The sequence below is a fragment of the Felis catus genome, chromosome C1 (genome assembly GCF_018350175.1).
Source record: "Felis catus isolate Fca126 chromosome C1, F.catus_Fca126_mat1.0, whole genome shotgun sequence".
Classification (NCBI taxonomy): domain Eukaryota; kingdom Metazoa; phylum Chordata; class Mammalia; order Carnivora; family Felidae; genus Felis; species Felis catus.
The window spans coordinates 31,643,466-31,667,316 of record NC_058375.1 but is presented as its reverse complement, the minus strand read 5'-3'; the positions used below and the strand labels follow the sequence as shown (position 1 = coordinate 31,667,316).

The following is a 23,851-nucleotide window of genomic DNA, read 5'->3' as shown; positions in this document are numbered from 1 at the left end:
GTGGCACCTCCCTGTCCTGCCACTGCCTATGGCTGTCCCCCACTGCCCACAGGGCAAAGTCTACCTCCATAGCCTGATGATCCAGGCTCCAACCCTCAGGGCCGTGGACACAACAACAGACTCTGCAGATCCTGGGGCAGAAAGAGTAGAGGAAGAGCATTCCACCCCAGAGCCTTTGCTCTCGCTGTTGCCTCCACATGGAATGCACTCAGAATAAAAATCGCTAAAGCTTCCAGTTCAGTGCCTGCGCACAGAGGACCTGGGGTCCTGATTCCAACCTCTCTCTAGTTGGCAAAACTGTTCTCATCCTTACAACCGCCTCAATGCCACCTTTATTCCCTTGGCTCAGCAAACATTTACAAATTACCAACCACACGCCAAGGCCTGTGCTCAACCCCCACCGGCCAGACCTCACAATCCTGGTGCAGAAGCGTCCAGAAGAACACACAGGGCTGGTTGAGCGAAGCCAGCCAGCAAGCCAGCCAGCGGGGCGGGAGCTCTGGGGAAGGGCCCCCTGTTGAGCCTGGGGTGGGGGTGTGCGGGGAGTGACTCCGAGAAGAGGTGGTCCTCAAGCTGAGAGGCGAACAGGAGTTCTTGAGATGACGGATGGGCGAGGGGAGGGAGTTTCAGGGCGAGGGGAAAGCGGAGGGAGCATTAAACAGCATGTGCTGGAGACACAAGTTGCTTCTTACGTGGGTCACTAAGGATGTTTGAGGAAGGGGTTCCTGCCTTGGGCAGTGAGGGTACGAGCGTCACCGTCAGGGGAGACTGGGGAAGGGTAGGCTGGAGGGAGAGGCTGAGTTTGAGGTGCCCTCCAGAAGAGAAGGCAAGGCGTCCACAGGAAGCTCAGGGCTGGAACTGCGGAGGGGCAGGCTGTCATCACAGAGGTGACTCCCAGTGACACAGGAGGGCATGAGCCCGCCCCCCCCTCCACAAAAACTCTGTACAGGGAGGAGGACACAGGGCAGAGCCCCGAGGAACCCCAACATTCTACAGACAGAAGGAGAAGAGCCAGAGAGTCAAGGGAAGGGCGGGCTCCGCAAGGGAAGGCCCAACAGGCTTCGACCCTCAGGGGCGACGTGGCAGCGTCCCAGGGAACCACGTTCTGGGTGTGAATCCTCCCTCCACTACTTAGCAGCTATGTCGCCTTTAGGCCTTCATTCCCCCGTCTGTAAAATAGGGCTATTTTTTACAGAAAGGGGATGAAGGGCAGAGGGGAGAGGGCCGACAAGCTTGGGCGGCCTTCACTGCATCCCCAGGCTGTACCTCCCTCCCTCTGCCGGCCCGGCCCGGGTCACACTTCCGTCCCTCCTCTGTCTCTCCCGCCAGAGTTCCAGCGATCCCCCAGAAGTCGGGAAATTAGACGAGTGAGTGAAATCAGGGGTGGAATGCAGAGGGAGGCATTCCTCGGTCGTGGAAGATTACAGTACAACACCCATCCACTGAGGAGGCCCACGTGTGCTGTGTCCTCGGGCAATCGGGTCTCTCCTCCTGGCCTCAGTTTCCCCATGTATGAAAAGAAGCTAGCCGCAGGACAAAATGAGAAACGGTGAGGGGAGAAAGGCCTATTTGTGCCCCAGGGAAGGACATCCCGCAGGGGTCTGGGTCCCCATTGGGCCCAGGGACCGGTCTCTCCGGAAGAGGGTGGCAGCCAGGCCAAGGAGGGCAGGAGCAGAGGCGCCCGGGATTGTGCTGACAAAGCTGTTCTTTCTCCCCTCCTTTGCTCCCTGCCCCCTCCCCTCCCAGGGGACAGCCTAGCCCAGCAAAAAATAAACCCAAAGACGGTGACCTGGACGGGCCTGAGGCTCCCAGGGAGGAGTGGCAGGGAAGGAAGGGTGGCAGAGAGGTAGCTTGTGACCACCTCCCCCTCCCACCAAAGCCAAAAGATACCGGATTGGACCCCTCTCCCCCCAGCCCCCAGAGCTGGGCTCCAGGGAGCAGTCTCTTTTCCATTCTCACACTGTTAGGGAGGGGTACCGCTTGCTTGCCGAGGATAATTAGCAGAGTAGATCTTGTCCAGCCACGCTAGACATGGGTCCCCAAGCTTTAGAAAGAGCACCCCAGGGAATTCGCTCTGCCTCCTGGTTGTTGGGCAGTCCTTCCTGCTGTCTGACCTGCATCCCTTATGCTTCAGTGGGAACCCTGCTCCACTGATCTCCAGCAAGCTTTCCTCCCTCTCCCACCTGCCTGGCCTAGATGTCTGAGGAGTCAGGAGAAAGTACCCCCCAGATTTCCCTGCAGGGACTGGGGAGGGCCCCTAGGCCAGAGACCCCACTCCACCCACTCTTCCCCAAATCTCCAAGAAGTAAGAAAGAGGGAAGGAACTGCTGAGCTCCAGCTCTCTTGGCCTCCCTCCCTCAGGCGCTGCCCACAGATTCCCAGCCCAATTAGTCTGCTGCCTGGGGCTGCCCCTCCCATTCCCTCCTCACCCCCCACCAGGTGCCAACCCCCAGGGCACAAAGATCCTGCCCTAGGGGGAGAGTGCCCAGAAAGCCTGGAGTCCTAGGGGCACTTCATGGGGGCCCCAGAGGTCTGACCAGCACCCTCTCCCCAGCCCCTTAGAGCCCCAGCTGGGGGCAGACAGCCTCCTGGGTGCCCTTCTTGGTGCTCCCAGTCCTCTGAGGGGCCCAGGGAGAAGGTGCTGGAGACTGCCCAGGTCCTCGCCCGGCAACACTCAGAGTCTATACGATGGCTCTTCCAGCCCTCCAGAATCACTCTGCGCCTGATAGCTCTGAATGGTCCACTTTCCAGTTCAGCCCCATTTTACAGGGGAGGAGAGTGAGGCTTGGGGATTGGGGTGGCGTGGGGGTGGGTACCTTCCCAGCAGGTGTTGAGATCTCTGAATCACCTTTGGGATTCCCTGTCCCCATTCCCAGGATGATACACTCAGGAGAGAGTGGGGTATCGCCCTCCTCTCCCAGCAGCCCCCCCCCCACTGTCCCCCTGAGCACCATGGCTGTTCTTCCATCTCCCTGGGGCCAGGCTCGCTGCAGGGTTTGCTAACGAGGCCCACACCTCGGCCTGCCTGGCCAGACGGTGACCCTGTCGCATACACGCTCCTCCCCCCCCCCCGCACCACACAGACATGCTCACACTTACCCCCCAGACCTCTCCGCCAGTCCTTGGGAGAGGAAGCAGGAAAGGCCAGTGGCCAGTCTCAGCAGACTTCCCCCTGGGCCCCAGTCCTAGGTCTGTCTCCCTGTGCCCCCCCCCCCCCCGCCCCCAGGCCTGGTGGAGAGCGTCCTAAGGATCCAAGTTGGAGTCCTGGCACCACCCTTCACTAGTTACGTGACCTGGTACAAGGTAGCATATAGGTGGGTGGCACCCTCTCACCGGCCTCACTTTGCTCAGATGTGAACGCGGTTACATGAGGGACCACAAGGAAGGGGCTCAGGCTGGGGCCCTCAGGACCCCCCCCCCCCCGGAGAGCTCACACTCTGCCCCCTACTGGACCAGCACCCGGTCGGACCCTCCCCAGGCAGAACAGTGAAAATGACAACAACACAATACGCCGGTACCCTTGCCCGTGGCTGCGGCCAATGCAGGGCACAGAGCAGGTGCTTTAACCCACTTGGCCTTGACTATCCCAGAGGCTGGAATGGTCATTCCCAGCTTTCAGATGATAAAGATTGAAGCTCAGAGAGGTGAAGTAACTTGCCCAAGGGCACATAACCGCTAAGGGTAGAACCAGAAGTGCACCCAAATCTGTCCGGCTCAGACCCCATGCTCTTAACCCTCGGTGGGGCAGCCACTGGAGACAGGACACGTCGCCCCTTTCTCCACCCAGCCCCACGACTCCCACACTGGGGGTGTTAGAGAGGGGCTGCCCCCAGAGTTCCCCGCTGGGCCCCTTGGCCCATAGGAGGGTCAGTCCTGCGCAACGGCCCCCGTGCGTGTGGTGCGGGGAGGAAGGGTGATGAGCCGCTCCGAGTCGGGGAAGCTCCCTGCGTGGCCTCCTTTGGAGCAGGGGCAAGGCCTTGGCCACAGACTCTGCAGAGCTTTCCTCTCTCCTGCTCCCCAGGCGGTTCGAGCTCCCTTGACTGGCTCAGAGAAACTTCAATTAATCACCCACTCAAAGTGCTGCCATCAGCCCAAGAATAATCACCTCATGAAACACTCCTGGCTCCAACGTTCAAGAATCTAGGCTTCCACGGCAATACGGACTGAAGTTAGTCATTCAGCACGGCTTCCTCAACGGCAGGAACGAATGTACTACGGGGTTGGGGTGGGGTAGCAGTGAGGAATCTAACCTGCTCCGGTGACCCCCAAAGGAGGGTTCGGGCAGGAGGGTGCAAAGGGACCTAAGGGGGAGGGTGGGGAATAGAAGGGATAGAAAGCTGGCGGGATGGTCTCTCCATTCGCCCCCTCCTCACAAAGACCAGACAAAAGAATTAAGAACTTAAAAACAGCGGCACCAAAAAATTGGGGTCACGGTCCAAGGCTGTCCCCAGCATCAGGCCAAGTTCTTGGAGCATCAGCCCCGGGGGGGCAGGGGGGGTGAGGGACACTGTCATCTCAAGTCCTGACCTGGGAGGCAGAAGGCCTGGGCTCCTGGCACAGTCATACCACCGATCTGCCCCTTTCCGTGCTTTGGTGTACCCAGCAGCACACTGCAGGCCTGGGCAGAAGGGCCTCAGAGGGCCCTTCGGGGGAAGCAAAGGCCAGCAAAACTCTAGGAGGCCACCCACGCTGCTCCCACGCGGGCCTGAGGCCGCCCTCCCAGACAAACGCACAAATACACACAGACCTGTAAGGGCAGCCCCGCAGGTATGGACAGGCGGGGGGGGGGGGGGGGGGCAGAAAACTCGGGAGTGGGGTCAACTCTGCTCTGTGCTACGGGTCTGGGCTGGGGCCGCAGGCCCAGGTGTGTGTCTGCGAAGCGAGTGCCGAGCGGACACAGCTGTGCATTAGGTTTCCTTTCACTGGATGCCTGCTGCAGGTGCGTGTGTGACATCCACGGCCGCGTGTGTCCAAGTTGTAGTGAGCGTGTGCGTGAGGCAGGCCGCCGAGCGTGCCGCGGGGACGTGTGTGCAAAGCCGTGAACAGCAGAAGTATGACTGCCTTGGGTGAGGCTGGGCAGTTTCCACCCAATCCCACAAACCCTTGTCACTGCCCACCCCCTGCTGCCTGTGTGCTGGGTGCTGGGGCCAGAGAAACCACCGACAGAGGACTACCGCGCCTGAGGCTGGGCCTGGGGCTGGGCTGCTGGCCGAAGCCGAGTCACAGGAGAAAGACAGCTCTGAGTCCGACCTAGCTCTGAGCAGGCTCCTCAGTGACCTCTCTTGAGCCTCAGTCTCCCCATCTGTCAAAGGGGGAGGAGAACAGTACCCTCCTCAAGGACGTGGTCTACGGAGAGCACTTAGCACGGTGCCCGGCCACATAACCGATGCTCCACGTGTGATGAGAAACTTCAGTTCAAATTCCAAGGGCCAACCCAGGCGGCTGCAGGGAGCAGGGGGTGGTCCTGGACAGGAAGTCAGGAGTCTTTGCGTCTGGTTCTGCATTTGCTTCTCATTCACTGTTTGACTCGGGAGCCTTAGTTTTCTCATAAGCAAAATGGGCTGTCAAAATGCGAGGACCCACCTAGTGGGGATGCCCGAGGGCTCTGGGCCCCCTCTGCTGGACTTATTTCCAACCCAGGCGGTGATCTTTCTCAGATGGTTAGGGTGGGAGCTTGGAGGACTCCAGGATTAGGAGTCTAGGGCCCCAGGAGCGGCGGCCACCTCCTCCCCTCCCCATTCCCACAGCTTCTGACCCCAGGGACAAGGCTGAGGAGGATGTTTACAGAGTGTAAGCCTTCACATAGAGAAAGTGCTGGGCAGCTGGGGGCTGGAAGCAGCCAGCCTCACAGTGGCGCGGGGAAGATGGGAAGTGATGGGGCCTTGCCCTGTATCAGCCCCTTCCAGCGCTCTGGCTTCAAAAGGGAGGCTGGGGTGGCCTTTGAGAGAATGCAGCAAGGAGGTGAGCATCCTTCCCGAAGGCTCAAGAAGCAGGATGGGCAGTGATGTGGTGTTTCTCAAAATTCAGAGAGCAGGGTCTATAAAGGGTTGAGGGCTTAAGTCAAAGGCTGGGGATGCAGAGGAGGGACTGGCTGAGAGGACTGGGAGCCTAAAGAGAGGTGAGAGAGCTCAGAGATGGGCCCACAATCCCTCAGGCTGGACCTCAGTAAGGAGAAGACCGGAGTCAGCGGTTCCCACACCCCAGAGGCCACAGCTGCACTGGCAGGAGAGGAAAAGTCGGGGCTTGTCTTCTGGGTAATCTCCCACACCTCGGTGCCAGACAAGGTGCGGGGCCCAGGGGGACCTCGCTGGCAGGTGTGAGGGCGGTGTCGCCTGGGGTGAACAGACCCAGCTCACCCCAATTCCCTCCTTCTGAGCCCTCCTCTTCCAGGCTTTTCTGCCAGGGCCCTCCTACTTGGGCCTGAGCCTCTGGGAAGGGGGTGCTTGCTAACTGTGCGCATTGGAACCCCTACGCTTGAGCTGCCTCTGAGCGCCATTGTGGAGTGGGGAAAGGATTTGACCAACAGTGCAGCGGGAGAGCTGGAAGTCCAACAGCAGGAAGCACTTCCTGGCAAGAACAGCCAAGACCCTACAGTGAGTGACTGAGAAACCCCACACCTGGAGCGCCTCGAGAATGGGAGAGGCCTCCTGTGTGGGCCCCCCTCCGCCAGCCCCAATAATAACATCCATCTCTTACACTCAGACCCTTCCAGCTCACCAAGCTCTTTCCCACCTATTACCTTATCCAAGAGGGAGGCCCACAAGGTTGGGGTTTCTGACCACTTTGATGGCCGAGACACCCAAAAGCTCAGAGAGGCCCAGCCATCAACCCAAGATCACACAGCACACAAGAGGTGGGGCTCCCCACCCCTCACTTCCTTTGATCTCTAAGTTAGATGACCAGTTCCCTGAGAACTCCTAAATGTCTGGATGTTTTCACACTGCATTTCCTTCCTCAGAGCTCCTGAGATGCCTCGTCCCTGGGCTCCCGGGCACAAGTGGTCAGAACAAGCGTGCCCCTGGCCAGGGCATTCCTGGCATCCGGAAAGGGCAGGATGTGGGGCAAAGGTGCCAGCGGATTTAGCTCCTGGAGAGGAAGGAGAGGCCCTTCCAGAGGAGGCGAAGACAGTGGCTAGCCAGGTGACATGAGGCTGGTCCTTCACCTCCAGTGACCCCCGTGGAGACCGAGAGGCCAGGCCTCGGGACTAAAGACCCCCACCCCAGAGGGCAACTGGCTTCCCCAGGCCCAGCCATGCCTTGGACAAGTCATCTCCCAAGAGGAGCCCACGGAAGGCACAGCGCTCTCTGCGTCTCAGCCTCCTTGGGCACCCCAGGCTGCAATGCAAGCAGTACAACCACCCTTAATTAGCAGTCCCCCTGCTCCTCTCACCTGACTCCACTGTCCCTTGTACTGTCATCACTCCAGCAGTCCTCTCTGCCGCGAAAAATATTCAGCTTGGAGCCTCCCAATGGGCACTGGGGGTTGAACTACTCCTAACAGCTGACCATGACCCTAAACCTGACCTCCTGTCCTGACAACCTCCACTCTGCCCCGGGGCCTAGCCCAGCGGGGGTCTCTGCACAAAGTCAAGGCTACACCCCCACCCCCATCCCCACCCCTGCCCCCAAGCATACTGGCTGAGAGAGTTATTTTCCTCCACCTTCCCTGTGGCCGGGGGGCTCTTTTGCTAGCATTTTCCTCCCCTGCACCTCTGAAATTCTGTGGGCCCAGTCAGGATGGGGCAGAGGCAGGCAGGAAGAAAAAGACAAGTAGAAGAGTGAGGCAGGTGGACAGGCAGATGGACAGGTGGACAGGCAGGCACACAGAGGGACGGAAACAGACAAGCAGAGGGACGGCTGGACAGTCAGGGGGAGAGATGAATAGACGGGCCAACCACACACAGGTGGAAATTCCGGCACAGGGCCAGCCAGACAAGGCAGAAAGACCGTCTGACAGTCAGGTGGGTAGGCACGGGGACCACCCAGGAGACCCCAAGACCAGAGAGCCCTCTCTGAGAGCAGCAATAAGGAATTAATATCGGTACATTTTCCAGGGACCGGAGGTCTTTCTCGGGCACCTCCGGGCGTCCCAGCGCCAGGCCCGGCCCTTCAACTGATATCTGCGGGGCCTCTCATGTTCCCGGCTGGGCCAGGCCGTCCCCCAAGACTGAGCTCTAAGCTGCCAAAATTCACTCTTTACATCCAAGAGGGGTCAGTGTTTTTGAAAGTTGTAGGAGCTCCGCAAGGGGGAGGAGGGGGCCCGCAGCGTCAGTGTTTCCAAACCTACCCCTCTCCTCTTTCTTTTTCCCCAGGGTGCCCAGCGCCAGGCCTGGTGCAGCAGCCAGCGAGCTGGGCAAGCTAGCAGGGCCGCCCGCTGCTGCCACTGGGGAGTTGACGGAGGAGGGGAGGCTGGGTGAAGACAGACATACGGCACACACGAGTGTCAGGGCTCAGGTGGTTCACGGGGACCCCCAAACACCTACAATGGGGGGCCAGCCCCAGAATGGAGTGGAGGCCATTCCTGGACAGGGTCATCTCCAAGGGGAGCCCGGGGGGAAGCCCACTCTGCCAACAAAGTTGGGGAGATGGTGACAGAAAGTGTGTGGGGGCCAATGAGTCCCTTTTGTGTCTGGGGCACAAGGAGACAGGCAGGGAAGAGGAAAGGGGACCCCGCTGTAGTGGCTCCGGAATGCAGAGAGGATGGGGGACCAGAAGCTGGATGTGGGGAGTACCTGGGACAGAGGAGCAGGGGTTGGAGATCAGGGTGAAAATAAAGAGTTGCGGTGGGGAGGTCAGGAGCGAGGTCAAGCGGGGATCAGGACCTGGGGATCAGGGTTAAGGTCAGACCGGGGGATCAGAAATCGGGCTCAGGCTTGGGGGTAGAGAGGAGGGTCGGTCGTGGGAACTTGGGGTGGGGGGGTGCGGGGGGCGGAGTCATGGCGGCCGACCATCCCCGGGGAGCCCCGGGCTCGGGCAGGGGCCGCGCGGGGGTCGACACACGGGGGCGCGGCAAGGGGCGCAGGGTCGCAAACTCACATGAAGACGTGGTAGACGAAGGCCCAGCCGCGGGGTCGCTCCAGCACGTTGTAGACCCAGTTCTGCAGGCGGCGGTAGCGCTTGTGCGCGGCCGAGGAGCGCTGGCCGCAGGCGGAGCCCGAGCCGGAGCCCGGCCCAGGGAGGGGCGCGCCCGGCGGCAGGGGGCTGCCCAGAAGGCCGAGGCGGCGCGGGGAGCCGCCCCCGCCCGCCTCGCCCCGCTCGCTCTGCACCGCGGTGAGCGCCACCAGCTCGGCTCGGGGGGCGTCCCCGGGCGGGGGGGCCAGGCCGAGGCGGCGCGGGGGGGCCTCGGCCATGGGCGGCGCCGGGCAGAGGGGGGGCCGGGGCCCGGCTAAGGTCCGGGGCGGGCGCGCGCGGGGCGCTCAGCGGCGCATGGCTCGGACCCGGGCCCGGCGGGGCAGCCCGGGGCCGGCGCGGGGCGGCGGGGGCTAGGGGCCGGGCCGGGGAGGCGCGGGGGCCGGGGGCGGGCGCGCGGAGCCTGGGGGCCGCCGGAGCCCGCACTGACCGCCCGCTTCCCCGGCGACTGGGGCGGCTCTTTCCGACTCCAACTCTCTTATTACGCGCTCCATGCCGCTCGCCTTTCCACCTGCCTCAGGCGCGCCGCTCACATGTCATCCTCCCCCGCCCCGCCCCTCCCCCGCCACCCCCGCCCGCCCCGCGGCCGCCTTCCCAAATCGGGAGGGAGCGAGCGGGCGGGCGCGGCGAGGCGGAGGGGGGCGCGCGGAGCGAGCGGCGGGGCCGGGCGCGCCGGCCGCGCGGGCCGCCGAGTCGGTGCCGGGACCCGACCGCTTGGCGGCGGCCCCCGGGGGGCTGTGGCCGCGTGCAAGTGGCGTGCACCGCCGCGAGGGGCTGCCGGGCCCCGAGGGTCGGGCTGGGGTGGGACGCCCGGTGTGTGGCTGCGGAAAGTGGGGCGTGGAGTGTGGAGTTGCGGCCGCGGCCGTGGACGGGGCTCGGCGTCCCGTGGAGTTCGGGTGCGAGTGGATGCAGAAGTGCGTGCTCCGTGTGTGCAGAGCGGGCGGCTGCGGGTGCGCGCGGTGATGGGATGGAGTGCGTGCAGGTGTGGGGCGTGGGCACGATGGGGAGGGGTGTGAAGAGGAGTGTGCACGGTCCAGGCCCCGCTGGGTGTGGCGGTGGAAGCGATGAGGTGTGCCCCGTCGGGTCGTGCCCTTAGTCCGCTGGGCGGCGTGTGTAGAATGCGCCGGTGCCGCGTGTGGCTCGGCGAGCAGCTCCTACCTGGAAGGCCTGCTGTCCCAGCGCTGCCGAGCTGGGTCACAGTGTGTTGCACAGTGGACCCCGGGTGTGTCCGTTCTTCCTCCCACCCCCAGCCCCACCCCCACGTCTGCGCTTCCCTTCTTCGTGTGGGGGAAAGAGCCTCCTGGCTGGCCACCCTGCCCTACGAAGAGTCTCCTCTGATGGAGGGGCCTGCTCCCAGCCAACCCAGCCTGAACCGCTACCTGGCCTCCCTCCCAGGTCAAGGCACGTGGGTGATGGGAGGTGAGCTCTGAACTAGCGCTGCGGGCCGGACAACTTTCTCCCCAGAGGCCCACAGAATCCCACCCCCAAACGGGAGACTCTTTTCCCACGAACTCCCTCTCCAGCTGGAAAGTTCTTGGTGCCTGACCTCCTCTAGCAGTAGGGGGCAGCCCTTTCGTTCCCTTTAGCCCTCTGGGCCCTGCGCGGAGTGGTAATTTGGGTTTCCCGATCCTCCTTCCCTCTTCCCCTGACGGAAGCCTGGGCCCCACCAGCCGCTCCCTCCTCCGGCCCTGCCCCAGGGTGAAGGCTTCCGCAGCCAACTCTTCTCGTTCCTCCGGGAGGATCTCGGGGGACCGAGCGGAGCGGGAGGGGCGGGGCAGGGGGCGGGAAGGCGAGCTCGATTCTCAGCTGTCAGCAAAGGCAGCATTGATCTGCTGAGCGCCTGTGGGGGAGGGAGAGAGGCAGATCTGCAGGCGGCGGGGAGGGGGCTGCCGGGACCTGGGGGGTCCCCGAGCCCAGCTTGGCAGCTGGCCTACACCCGTGCCCGGCTAGTGACCCTTTTCCCTCTGCATAACACGGGATGCCTTCTGGGGTCTGACCTGAATCTTTCCTGCTGCTCCTTGAAGCTGCAGGTGTGCCCAGGGCCAGAGCCTGGTGCCTCTGGGCAGGTTATGCCCCGACCTCGCTGGTAGCTGGTGAAGGTTTCTGGACCCCAGGGCCCAGCTCCAGATGCACCGCATCCTTCCTGTCTCCCTGTGGGATGAAGCTAGCACCCCCTAGAGATGCGGCCCCGCTCTCCGGTACTCTATGGGACTGTCTGGGCTTCCACAATCAGGGAGGGGTCCTGTAGGGTAGGACTAAGAAGATCTGAGGACTTGAATGGTAGGTGGAAAGAAAAGCAGTTGTTAAAGGATCTGGGTTGTTCCGGAGATCTTTTAGAGGCCGTTCTGTGGCAGAAACGCCACTTGAACCCAGGTTGCCCTTACCAATACCCAGAATATCTGAACCTGGGTCTGTTCTTGGAAATCTGATCTTTAAGCTTAGCGTCACCTCTGGACCCCACGGTTCTCTTCCCATCTGAGGTGCTGAACAAGTCGCTTCCTCTCTTTGTGAGGAGCCCTCACTGCCAGGAGGGGGCCCCTCATCACCTTTGCCAACTCCAGCTCCAGACAACCTCCTCACTGGCAGCAGGAAAAGGAAAGAGACCATGGCTGCCAGAGGGATGGAAGTTAGATCTCAGGAAGGACTTTCATAGGACACAGACTTTGCCTGTTTCTCCTGCAGGGGTGTGTGTAACAAACAGAGGGACAGGCCCACTCCTTTTTAAAGTGGAAAGATGTGGACTCTTCTTAAGGGGGGAGGGGAATGGAGAAGATGGTCCTAGGAGGCCATAAGCGGTTTATTTGGGGTGTGTGTGTGCGTGTGTGTGTGTGTGCGCGCGCGTGCGTGCGTATAAGGACTGGAAGAGGCAGAGGAGAAAGTCCGGTTCCGAGAGGACAGGTGGCCACTTTGAGGGTCACCCGGTGGCCTTCCTGCCCCCATCCGGATTCCCAGGACATGACTGGGAGGATGGACTTTCCTCACCACAGCCTTTAGTGACTAAGACACTTTTCTGAGCAAACAGCTGTCTCAAGCTCTCTCAGTCCGCCTCCCTGCTGCAGGGGTGGGGGTGGGGGGGGCGCTGTGGCTTCCCACCCTCCTCCTTCTCTTCCTCTCTCCCACCTGTTCCCTGCACCCCACCCTCAGCAGCTTCTTTCGCACCCCCCAGCCCCTGCACCTCTCCCTGGTAACACTGCCTAACACTACCGGAATGTCTCCACTCTGCCCAGACCCACCTGGGCGGGTCCCTTCCCCACTATGGGCCTCAGTTTTTCCATCTGTACCAGAAGAAGGGGGCAGGACTCCAGGATCTCCTGTAGTTCATCACTGTCACCATCATCCCTCAATGGAGCAAGTATTGATTGAGAGGAAGGGTGGGGAGGGAGAGCTCCCATTTGCAGAGCACCAGCTGTGTGCCAGGTCCTGCCCCATCTGAGACAGAGAGCAGCCATTTGCATGTGTGGAAGCTGAGGCTCAGAGAGATACAGGAACGCACTGAAGGATACACAGCCCGTGGGTGACCCCAGAACTGTCTGTGACCTGTCCTCCCTGCTGGCTGGCACCTGCCTACTGTGCACTGGGATCCTGGGACCAGTGCTGTAGGCTGAGGGGAACTGTAGATGGCCTGATCCTTGTTCTCCGTGGCTCACCCCTGCCAGGGGTGGAGGCTCCCGGGTCGGTGAGGGTTCGGGTCTAAAAGTGTCTGGGACCTCTGTCCCGGGGGCCAGGCTCAAGCCTGTCATTGACTATAACAGCCCACCGGTGTGATCTCAGGTCAACCAAAGGTGCAGAGTCTTTTCTTGGAGTGGGAAGCGGGGTTTTAAGTCTGTGGTTTTCAGATTTTACTAACAGTGGAATCCTCCTTATAGACAGAATCGTAAAGTAGCACCCCAACATGTAAGAAGTATTCAAGCACAGGTGTTCTGCTTGGGTTGGGGTGAGGGGGGGTCGAGGTTCCACCCACCCGACTTCCTCCTCTTCCCTCTCCCCCGGGGTTTTCTTACAGCTCTTAGGGCTGCTAGAGGTCAGACAAGGGAAAAGTCTCCACTGGCAATGACTCCACAAGGGGACAGGAGCTTGGGAGACTTGGAGAGGTGAGGAGAAGTGCAGCCAATGACGCCTGCAGACCCCGTTAATGAGGTCCGGGCTAAATGCTAGGCCTTATCCAGGGTGATCCGCCTGCATTGTCTTATTTCGGCACCCCAACCCAAAACCCTGTGATGCAATGCTGCTTACACCCCCATTTTACAGACAAGAAGACTGAGGGTCAGTGAAGAGACTCACCTAATCTTGCTCTCTACCCCTGTGTTGTAGGGTGTGTATGTGTAGGTGGGGGGTAGGGATGGAGAAGTTATAGAGCAGAGGGGAGGAAGGGCAAGCTTGGCAAGGGGGACACCAGGGGCCTTGAATGCTAAGCTGGAGGGTCCAGTTTGGCCTGATAGGAAAGAGTCTGGCCACAGCCTTAGCCTGGCCATGCTGCAGAGGCCGGGGCTCCATAGGAGAGGGCTCAGGAGGGGTGGAGTTGGAGGGATCGGCACCCAAGGAGGCCGGCAGTGCCAGGGGCAGAAAGAGCACTGAACTACAGGTCATGGCTGGGCTTCCTGCCTCTACCTCTGGATTAGCTGGTAACCTTGGGCAAGCCACTCCACCTCTACCCCACCTTGCCCAGCTATCAGGAAGACTGAATGCATGGGAGAGGGGACATGCTGTGAGAAGCTCCTAGTCTTAGCAGCTCTTCTCAATCTGGGAAGGCTTTCTAGGAGCAGGGGCTTGGCGTGCAGGGTGGGGTGCACACGGGGTAATGGCATCACTTGCATCATTCACTCCCAGGGCTCCACTCCACTGTGAGCAGGAGGAAGAAGTACAAAGATCAGGCCTGCTTCTGTTTTGCAGTGAGGCCAGAGAGAACAAGAGACTTAGGCCCCTTGGCAGGTGGGAGGTACCGGAGGGAACAGAGGAGTTTCTATCCCCCCAGATCTCCGTGTGCCCCTGAGCTTTCCCCAGCCCAGCCCACGCAGGCCTTCAGGGCCAGTCAGTTCAGAGACACAGGAAGTAGGGAGGGAACGGTGTTGCTGAGCTCAGCGAAAGTGAACCCCCATTGATCCTCAGGGCTGGAGGGGGGCCCACAAAGAGGAGACACTGAAGGAGAGGGGGTGTGGAGTTGAAAGTCAAAACCATCCCTTCTTTTGTGGCTCCTCCTCTGGCTTCGAGATTCTTCCTCCTTGACCCCCAACTCCTGGAAGACCATGCAGAAGGCTCCACTACTACTGCAGGTGTGCTGGTAGGCTCCGTGTTCTCAGTGAGATCCGCTGGGACTTGTGGACTCGGTTGCAAAACGAAGAGGAAGGACGTTTCTGAGTTGCTGAGGGTGCATTGGAAGAAAGCTTCCCTGCTCCCCTGGTGGAAGAAGCTTCGATGCAGGCTCAGGGAAGGAGATGATGTTAGCAGAAGGGACTGCAGACTGAGTAGCAGAGAAGGGGGTCCAGAAAAGGGATAAGACTTGGTGAAGGAGATAGGGGTCCAAGGAGGATAATGGGGGCTCAGAAGGGAGGCTGGGGGCTCAATGACAGGGGTCGAGGCCCAGAGAGTGGGACTTCCAGGTCGAACTTGATTGAACATGTATTAAAGTCCCTCTTCCTTAAAAGATATATACAAGATAAATTCTGGGCGACTTATAAAAACATATCCAAACTCAAAAGCAAGAATGAGAAGTCTTTAAGGGCCAGAAGTGAGAGGGCATTCTGGTGAATAGTAGAGGCTATACCTCTGAGGAGGCATTCAGCAGGACAGAAGGTATAGTTGCAAACCCCACAAGTGGCAGGGGCTGCCGTAGGCTCCCTGCCTGATGCTGGGTCTGGGCAAGTGCTGCCTGCCATAAACAGGACTAATAGATCTCTGCCTGCCAGCCTCCTGGTCTTGGCTCTGGGCAGAAAAGTCCCAAGCCAAGACACTAATGTAAGAACTAGTTTGGGGCTGTGCACATCCACATGGTTTGGGCAAATACAGCTGAGAAATCAGCTCTTTGGGTGGCTTCTATATCTCCAGGTATGGTCAGGAAACTGTGCTGAAAAGAACTATCTCAAGGATAAACTTCACAACATGTAAGAAAAAGTACAGTATCTCGAGAGACATCTCTCTCATGGGAGACTTCATACTTAAAGATCTAGAGATAACGGAGCAATCTGAAAGGAAGTGTAATATAGTTAAAATCCTCAAGAAGATAAAAGAAGGAATAGCATCTATAAAACAAGAACAGAAAGATGTCAAACCATGTAGCAGATATGAACAGAACTATCTAGAAATTTTAGAAATGAAAACTAAAGTCACTGACATTAAAAAAAAAAAAAAGTCAATACGTGGGTTAGTAGAGTGAATGCAGCTGAAGAGAGAATTAGTGAATTAGAAACTAGAACCAAGGAAATCCTCCAGAACAAAGCACAGTACGATAAGGAGATTAAAAACATGAAAGAGGCATTGAAGATTGAAGAAGAAACCCCAGCATGTTTTATCTCCAGAAAAAGATACTGGAAAGAGTGACTAAGATCTTTCCAGAAATAAGACATGAATTTCTAGATCGAAAAGACTCAGACTGCCTAGTAAGATATCTTTAAAAACAAAACAAAACGACATCTAGACACCTTTTAGCTAAAGTGTAGAATATCAAGAAGAAAAAGGAAATTCTAAAAGCCACCAGAGAGAAAAGATAGCTTATCTACAAAGGTCCAATAATTGAACTGACAGTAAGCGTCTCATCAGCAACAACAGATGCCAAAAGACAATGGAATAGTATCTTCAGAGTGCTGAGCGCAAATAATTGTGAAGTTAGAATGCCATCCGTCGCCAAACAAAGGGCAAAATAAAGACATTTGACACATGCGAGATCTTAGAAAGCTTCTGTCTCAGAATTTCACTTGAAAGAGAGAGGCACAGGGGCTTGGGGGAGAGTTTGGGAGCTGGAGAGGTGAGGGGGCTCCAGGCTGCCGAGGGGGGCTGGCTACTTTGGACTGCTCCTCAGCACCAGCCAGAGGAACCCAGCCCACCCTGTTCTCAGCTGGGACCCATCTTATGTTCTCCCCTCCCGGGCACCAGCCTTGCTGCTTCTCCCATCCCCTCTTCCAAACCCAAGCTAGGGAGTAACACCACCGGCCCAGCTCAGGGAGCTTGGGGAGGCCACATCCAAGTTGCTCCTGTGACCAGGCACTTGACCTCCCCTCTAGGGTCCTCTCCTCCTGGGAGGTCAGATACCCCTGTACAGAGGCCTTACAGACGCTGGAGTCGTGGGACAAAAGCTAGGTCCTTACCAGGGGAGGGGAGTGCGGGAGCTCTCATTCTCTAGCGGAGAAGAATCCTGAACAGAGGGGAGGAGACCAATGGGGCTGAGCCCGGCTGGGACAGGAGGCTTCTTGAAGCATCTGGCTCCACTCGACCAGCTGGTGACCTCAGGTAATTTCTCAACCTCTTTGAACCCTCACTTCTCACTTATAAAACGAGAATACCTACCTTATGAGGATGTAAAGATGAAATGAGATCATCTATTAGGCATCAAGCTTAAATATATTTTCCTACACAGAAATTTCTCTAAAGAATAATCTCTATCTACTATCCCTGCCTCGCACATTATCAGAGCTCAATAAAACAAACAAAAATTGTTAACAAGGGAAAAGCAATAGCAAGAGACGAGCGGCGGTGGGAATGAGCGCGGGTGTGGAGGCCCTGTTTTCAGGGAAGGGTTTATGTTCATTCACTCTTCATCAGTCACTCGTATCCTCTTGGTCCCAGGCCCTGTGCTGGGCTCTGGAGGTGCAGAGAGGACTCTGAACTGGAGGAGGACCATCTGTAAGGAAGACAGCCAAATCCAGAAAATTCTAAGAGTGATAGGGGATTTCTGCTTCTCTCTCTCTCTCTCCCTCCCTCTCTCTCTCTCTCTCTCTCTCTCTCTCTCTCTCTCTCATTCCCATCCACTCTCTCCCCTTTCCCCCAACCCAATGTAAGCTCCACAATAACACAATCTCATCTGGCTAATTTTCAGCTGTTTTTACAATGTCCAAAACAATTTCGGACACACAGAAAGTGCCAAGGAAATATTTGCTGAATGACTGTGAATACGAGCGCAAACAGGAGAGGCTGTAGACACTGCCGTGGGAGCATGGAAGAGGTCTTTGAAGACTCTGCCCCAGGAGTTAGAAGTTTCTCAGCAAGGGCCATTTAAATTGGGCCTTGATGGATGTCTAGGAGATCAGTAAGTGGAAGAGGAAGTAAAGAAAACATTCCAGGCATTGGGCCAGTACATTCTGAAAACATGGAGGTGAGGTCAGGGACCAGTGGGTAACCAAGTGCATAGAGTGGAGAGAGGAGAGTGGAAAGACACAAAACTAGGGAGATAAGAAGGGCCTCGAATGAACTTGGGTTGCCAGAAAGTCTTATTAAAATCTGAGAACTGGGGTAACTGGCTGGCTCGGTCAGTAGAGCATGTGACGCTTCATCTTGGGGTCATGAGTTCGAGCCCCAGGCTGGGTATAAAGATTACTTTAAAAAATAAATAAAACCTGAGAACCTACCCTGATGTAATGCTTGGGACAGTGTTTGCAGCCCTCAGTTGCCCTAGAGATGCCCCTGCCTTCAAAAGTTAAGGGTCTTACCAGGGATGGGGTTAAGAACTTAGGACCCACTGAAAAAGGGGACAGTCCTACCCCCTTGTAGTTCCTAGAACAGCCTCAAGTCGGGATAAGGGTGGGGGAGACAGGGCACCGTCCCGAGGCTTGGGGAAGTGCTGCCTGCTGCCCCCTTGTGGCCTCAGCAGAACTGAACAGCAAGGAGGCTGGCCAGGTGGTCTTTAAAACCCCAGGGGCCTCCAGTCTCCAGCACCAGTCTGAGACAGCCATCCCAACCACCAGCTGTCCACACACCAGATCCGATTGCTTTATTTATTGCGCGTATACCCACGACTGGACCAATGGCTTGGGGAGGCAGAACAAAAGGAGACTGTTCACATTTGGTAAAGTCTTGTTCTTACGTGCACCCCACCACCTTTGGCCGGAAAGCCACTACGTATACACACGGGGTCAGGATACCACCGTTTTGGCTTCAGCTCCACCCCTATTCACGGAGTGACCTTGGGCAAGTCACTGCACCTTGCTAGGCCTCCCATGTCTCCATCTGTAACACAGGCATCATGATCCCTCTTCCTGTCTCCCCTGCAGGGTCACCGTGAAGATCATCGGATGCTGCAAGTGCTAGGAAAAATGTTGAAAGCGTGCTCCGGATGTAAGGGGATCGTGCTGGGGATTAGACAGGGGCTCTCTTGGGCTGCACTAAAGTGTTTGTTTACACCCAGATGGGCCCTGCTGGCGGGGAAATTTAAAGGGAACGTGCTCAGTAAGGAAGCTGCTTGCCAATCACAACTGATCCAAACATCTCCAAAATAAGAATGGAAGTCCATGGGAAACGGGGACTCTCCCGCTGGTGTGAAAATCCAACTACTTGGGTTTTCGAGAATGAGTTGAAGAGCAGCAAGGTGGGGCAGCGCTGTGGCCTCAACGCGGGAGGTTGGTGAGGAAACGAAATCGCTGGGCTGCTGCTGTTCCTCTGAGGCTGGCGTTCCTTGAGCCTGCATTTCTCCGCGTGGGGCTGGGTGAGACTGGGTACAGGGCAGTGGGAAAAGCCAGATGATCCCCTTCAGAGAAAAGTCCAGAACCAGAACGAAGATAACTGGACACGGGGGGCGGGGGGCGCTAAACTTGGGAGTCAGGAAGAAGCCTGGGGGGCTGCCCCTGACTCATGGGGGCGGACCTACCGACTTCTTGTGATAGTTATCACCTGCTTCACCTACCAAGAGGTCACCGGAGGGGAACCATGTATCCAAAACCTTACAACTGAGAAAATCTTTGCTTTTGAAAGACAAGGTTACTTTTCTTCCCTTTATAGTATGAATCTGTTACCTGGTCTCATCTTTTTGCCTCGGTGGCCAGGGAGCCCAGGGCCAAATGTGAAACTGAATTCAAACAGCTACGTAGGTCTTTCTGGCCAGAATGTTTGTGTTCACGTTTACAATCTGGATTTCCCACTCAATGATATTCTTCTTAATCCTAATTTGTCATATTTTATTATGTCTTTGTGTATGTTTTCTACACAAGCCATCTTAATTTTTCTTGTGGAATACCGTAAGGTACACTTAGGTAAATGATCGAAAATGAAATCGATGATAGATGCCCAAGTACTTACCATGGTTAACAGCGAGGGACATTTGGTGTGAGAGTTACCAGGGTATCAGGGTCAGACTTGCCATCGCCTCATATCAAAGCCCCTTCCCGTCCCCATTTCACCCCTTAGGACAGTCCAAAGAGAAGGGAGTTGCCCACGGTTTTATGCCATATTACCATCAGAGAAGAAATTAATACCTCCTTCCTCCTCGTACTCCATTCCCTGCTCTCCCCACAACAGCAGGCCTCGCTCAGGTTGTAAGGATGGTACGGTGAGGGTTAGGAAAAGAGGCTCACCGCTGGCCTCTGTGGCCAACAAAAGCCAGTGAAGAAGTGGAATGCTCTATTCTTCCTGCTTCGATTATCAGGAAGCACACCCTGGCTGCAGAACCCTCTGATCTGCTGGCTAACAAGAGGCTTGGGCTGCCCTCCGTGGCAGATGCCATGCCTCTGGTAATGGGCACGGCTGGAGCCGGCAGCTCAGAATGGCAGCCTGTGCCAAGGCAGAAGTGGAGGGACTGATCCGGGTCCTTGTTTGAAGGACAGAGACAGTTTCTTCCACGAGAGATGCTCTCTTGACGCTCAACCAGCAGGACACCGCTGCATCTGGCCCACATGTGGTAGTCTAGGAGGGAAGACAGGCAGGCATCTCCAAGCAGCAAACAGATTCTGATCTAGTTCATGTGCAAAATCAGCGGAAGACCTCCATTTGAATCAGATATGCGGCATTAGCTCCCTTAGCTTTGGACGCCCGCTCTTCACAAGGGTCCCGCTCCTTCACAGACACGCAACCTGAGGGCAAACAAACCTAATTTCCAAGCCTTCCCAAGAAAAGTGGCCCCATGAATGCCCCATACACAGAAACCCAGACTCTAAATTATCTAAAATGAGATTTATTGCATTTCATGCAGTTTGAAGTCCATGCAGCAAAGGAGACTAGCACAATTTTTAATGCATTTTAAAGATAAAAAATGGGGGGTGGAGGTGGGCAAATGCACAAAGTTCTAGTCTCCTTGGGTCCCTGGGAGAGAAGGGTTTGGAAATGAAACCATCCACTCTCCATGGCAAATGAGTTCACCTCTTAAACGCAAGGAATGTTTCCACGGCCTCTGGGTGCAAACACACAGAGCTCTGGGACGAGCACAGGGTCACGAGGAAGAGGACCACTAGTGAGAAAGAAGCTACGTGGTCACCTAATTCAATCTGCGGGCAGAACAAGGTGGCAAATCCTAGGGCCGCAGCTGCTCCGAGAGTCAGGAGATAACATACCCCCCTGAGGAGATGTGCTCCTGGAAAGAAGTGGCGGTAAGAATCAAAAAAAAAAAAAAGGAAAACAAAAGAAATACTTCTTCAACCACACTCTTCAAGAAAATGCCATAAATATGTTATTTAATATTCATTTCATAGCATTGGACACACAGCTCAACATACTGAAATATTGATTCCTCGGAGAAAAAATGGAGAAAAAGGAAATAAAAAATATTGCATCTTTCTGTTGGAGAATCTCGGCCTCCAGCGTGGGGCGCAGTGCACCAGTGTCCTAGCCTGTAGGAGGCGCGGAGGTCGGCCGGGTCCTCTGGGGAGGGAGGCTGTACCCATCGCCCGGAGCTGTATGGCAAAAATTGTGTTGGGCGTCCGTGGCCTTGCCAGCTCAGGCCCTCAGTCGCCGGTCACCTGGGGGGCCTGCCCGTCGGAGGGCTGGTTGGCTGACTGGATGAACATGGGCTGGGCGAGGTCCTGGCCGGCGGGCATGGTGACTTGCTGGATCTGGTAGAGCTGCTGCGAGGGGTGGAGAGGAGAGAGTGAGGTCACCCCCGGGAGAGGGGCATGCAGCTCCCTATGGGCCTCGAGTTGGCTGGGGGCCCCGGACACCTCGACCACCACCCACTGTAAGGCGTCGGAGGGAGGAGGGGGAGTGGGGCTCTGCGGGGGCTGGGCGCAGCAGACACAGGAGGCTCCGGCCCGGTGTGAGGGGGTGTGTGTGGTGGGCGGGGAAGAGGTGCAGGGAGTTGCATTTCCCGTGGCTTTCACTTCTCTGGGCTCTGCCTCTCCCGTTAGCTCAGAGCCTCGGGCTGGCTGCACGCTGTTCCTCTGTGACAAACACAAGCAATTCGATCCACTGTACCAGCAGCTTGGAAGTCAGCATTTCCCCAACTCTTGGTCATCCTCACTAGCAGGGGCAGTAGGATTACCCCCTCTCCTCCTCCTTTCCTCCGAGTACCTGGCTCAGGCCGAGGCTACAGTGAACCCGCGTTTCCTACATGGGCCCTGCTGAGGAGGTGGCCTGGGTTTAAACGCTTACTAAGCCAAGACCCGTGAGGCGTGGAGAAGCAGCTCAGGTAGCCACTGTGGAAAGACACGGCCAACTGGACGCTTGACTTCTCAAGCATTCCCCCCTCCAAAAGCCCACAGGCGAAGACCCCCCCCCCACCCCCCACCCCGTGCCACAAGAGCCCTGGCATGTGAGCCTAGTGTGTGGTGCAGGCAGGGGCCAGACGTGGGTCCTGATGCCGGCTCCTCTCCCTTCTGGGCAGCAGAGAACACAGGCGTGGGGGGGGGGTGGTGGTCATCCTACCATGTACTCGGGGGTCTCTGGGACTGTTAGTGTGAGGGAAAAGACAGAGGGAAAGGGTGACTCCTTCCTCACATGAGTTCAGAATTACTGAATTCCAGGCACCAAGAGAGCTTGAGAAGTCACATGTTCGCTGTATTTCAACTAACCCATGCTATTAAAAAGCGGCATAGCTTAGAAAAAACTAGTCCTAAAGAAGGAAACAGGAGACCCGCATTCTAGTCCTGGTTCTGCAATCAAGAGCTGCGTGAGCACAGACAAGACACTTCTCATCTCTAGGACTCAGTTGACTCATCTGTAAAATGGGGATTGGGACTATATAATGTCTGAGATTATTTTCAGCTCCCACAAATCTAAAGCTAAAGGATTTGTACTCCAAATTCAAGACTGAACCCACTTTAACAATTTCTGTCCACTCATTAACGGAAAATAGGACAGCTGCCGTAACCATCCAAACCCACAGATCTCACACCCGCTACCCCCCCACAGCCTCTCCCCCACGGCCCCTCCCCCAGCTGGGTGTCCTACCTGTCCGTCCGTGAACTGGCTGAACTGCTGCTGTCCTTGCTGCACCTCTGTCTGCGTGATCTGCAGGAATCAAGATGGCAGAGGAAGGTCAGCTGCAGGGTCTGGCCCACTCCTCCGGCAGCCCACAACCAGGAGAGGGTTGTGAAGACTGCGTGAGACAATGCACATCAAGTGCCCGGAATGAGGCCTGGCACAGAGCAGGTGCTTAATGAGTAGCAGGAGAGCAAGGGTCCTTCCCCATCCCAACTACTGATGGCTACTCCGAGCCGAGGGCCACAGAGGGGACCACAGAGGACCCCAGAACGTGTAACATACACAACTTCCATAACCCTCTCTCTTAATGTCCACCTGCTTCCCACCTGCTTCTCATTGCAAGCTCCTAGGTGCTAACATGACAAGGCCTGACATTTACGGCTCAGGCAGAAACCCCGGGAGACCTTTAGCCAGTGAATGCAGACTGCAAAACACGGGGCAAAGGGGTGAGTGGTCTGTTTCATTCTTGGAAGGTGGGCTCCAAACCAAACCCGTATCACCTAGATTATCTGCCTGGAATATGAAACACCCTGGCGGGGAGGTGGCCTTGGCCCTGGAAGCCCTTGTGGCACACCTATGAAGTACTTTTTCCGAGACAGGCCACGTGAAGTCGTCTGGGCCAAGCAGGGGGTGGGGGTGGTGGTGGGGGGGGGAGGGTGGAGGCGGGTGGAGCAAGGAAAACATGTATCACATGTACTTACAATCTTACGTGGGGATTTTAAGTACATTTGAAAAGAAACGTGCTGGCTGACGTGCAGAACCGCATCATATAGTGCGAGCTACGGACGCAGCCTGGTAGACTAGTAAGAAGACAAAAGCAGGCTTATGTGCATATGTGCACCTCTGCAACATCTGACTAGGAACGTCCTCTGTGTACCATCTCCTGGAACCCTCACAGCCAACCTGCAAGGTACAGACTATCCTCTCGAGGGTCCTCACAACAGCCAAAAACACCCTGTCAGGCCTACCCGTAAGGCCGTCAGGAGTAAGGAGGGGACAGGCGTGATAGGGCTTCATGACGGTTTCCTACTGTTGTCCCTTACTGGGGGTCCTTCCCCTCCCACCAGTCTACCCGTCTCTAAGTGGCTATCTTTACAGCCTCCAGTGCAAAGTTAAGTATTCAAGAAATGTCTACAGAATAAATGAATGACCCTGAGACAAATGGCAAATATTCTTCATAGATGAGAAGGTCAACTGTGCCCTGTGGCCAGCAGGACTGCTCTTCACACGAGCTGAGAAAATTTCATTTACCTTTAAATGCCATTTACACGTTATTCACTCAGCAGTCATTCAACAAACACGTACTACTACATGCCGGGCCGTCACAGTCACAACCTGTTGTAATGTCATTGTTGTAATGGTGCCCTCTTCTTGCTTCTTCCCCCTCCTGTCTG

At 56.9% G+C, this 23,851-nt stretch overlaps 2 protein-coding genes across 9 annotated transcripts in view; both read right to left on the bottom strand.

Annotated features, from left to right (window-relative positions):
- Positions 1-9,370, bottom strand: part of KCNQ4 (potassium voltage-gated channel subfamily Q member 4) — a 53,745-nt gene extending 44,375 nt beyond the window's left edge. For all 4 annotated transcript variants that reach the window (XM_023258530.2, XM_023258532.2, XM_023258531.2 and 1 more), the window contains exon 1: positions 9,036-9,370. In XM_023258530.2, coding sequence (XP_023114298.2) covers positions 9,036-9,349 — 314 coding nt within the window. In that variant the 5' untranslated portion in view covers positions 9,350-9,370. The remainder of the gene's footprint in view (positions 1-9,035) is intronic.
- Positions 9,371-20,201: 10,831 nt separating this feature from the next.
- NFYC (nuclear transcription factor Y subunit gamma) overlaps positions 20,202-23,851 on the bottom strand; it is a 66,421-nt gene continuing 62,771 nt past the window's right edge. For 4 of the 5 annotated variants that reach the window (XM_019836763.3, XM_045035612.1, XM_019836764.3 and 1 more), the window contains exons 9-10: positions 22,425-22,484; positions 20,202-21,415 (exon numbers count right to left, since the gene is read on the bottom strand). In XM_019836763.3, the coding sequence (XP_019692322.1) occupies positions 20,984-21,415; positions 22,425-22,484 (492 nt within the window). In that variant the 3' untranslated portion in view covers positions 20,202-20,983. The remainder of the gene's footprint in view (positions 21,416-22,424; positions 22,485-23,851) is intronic. The other variant, XM_023258528.2, reaches the window with a different exon arrangement.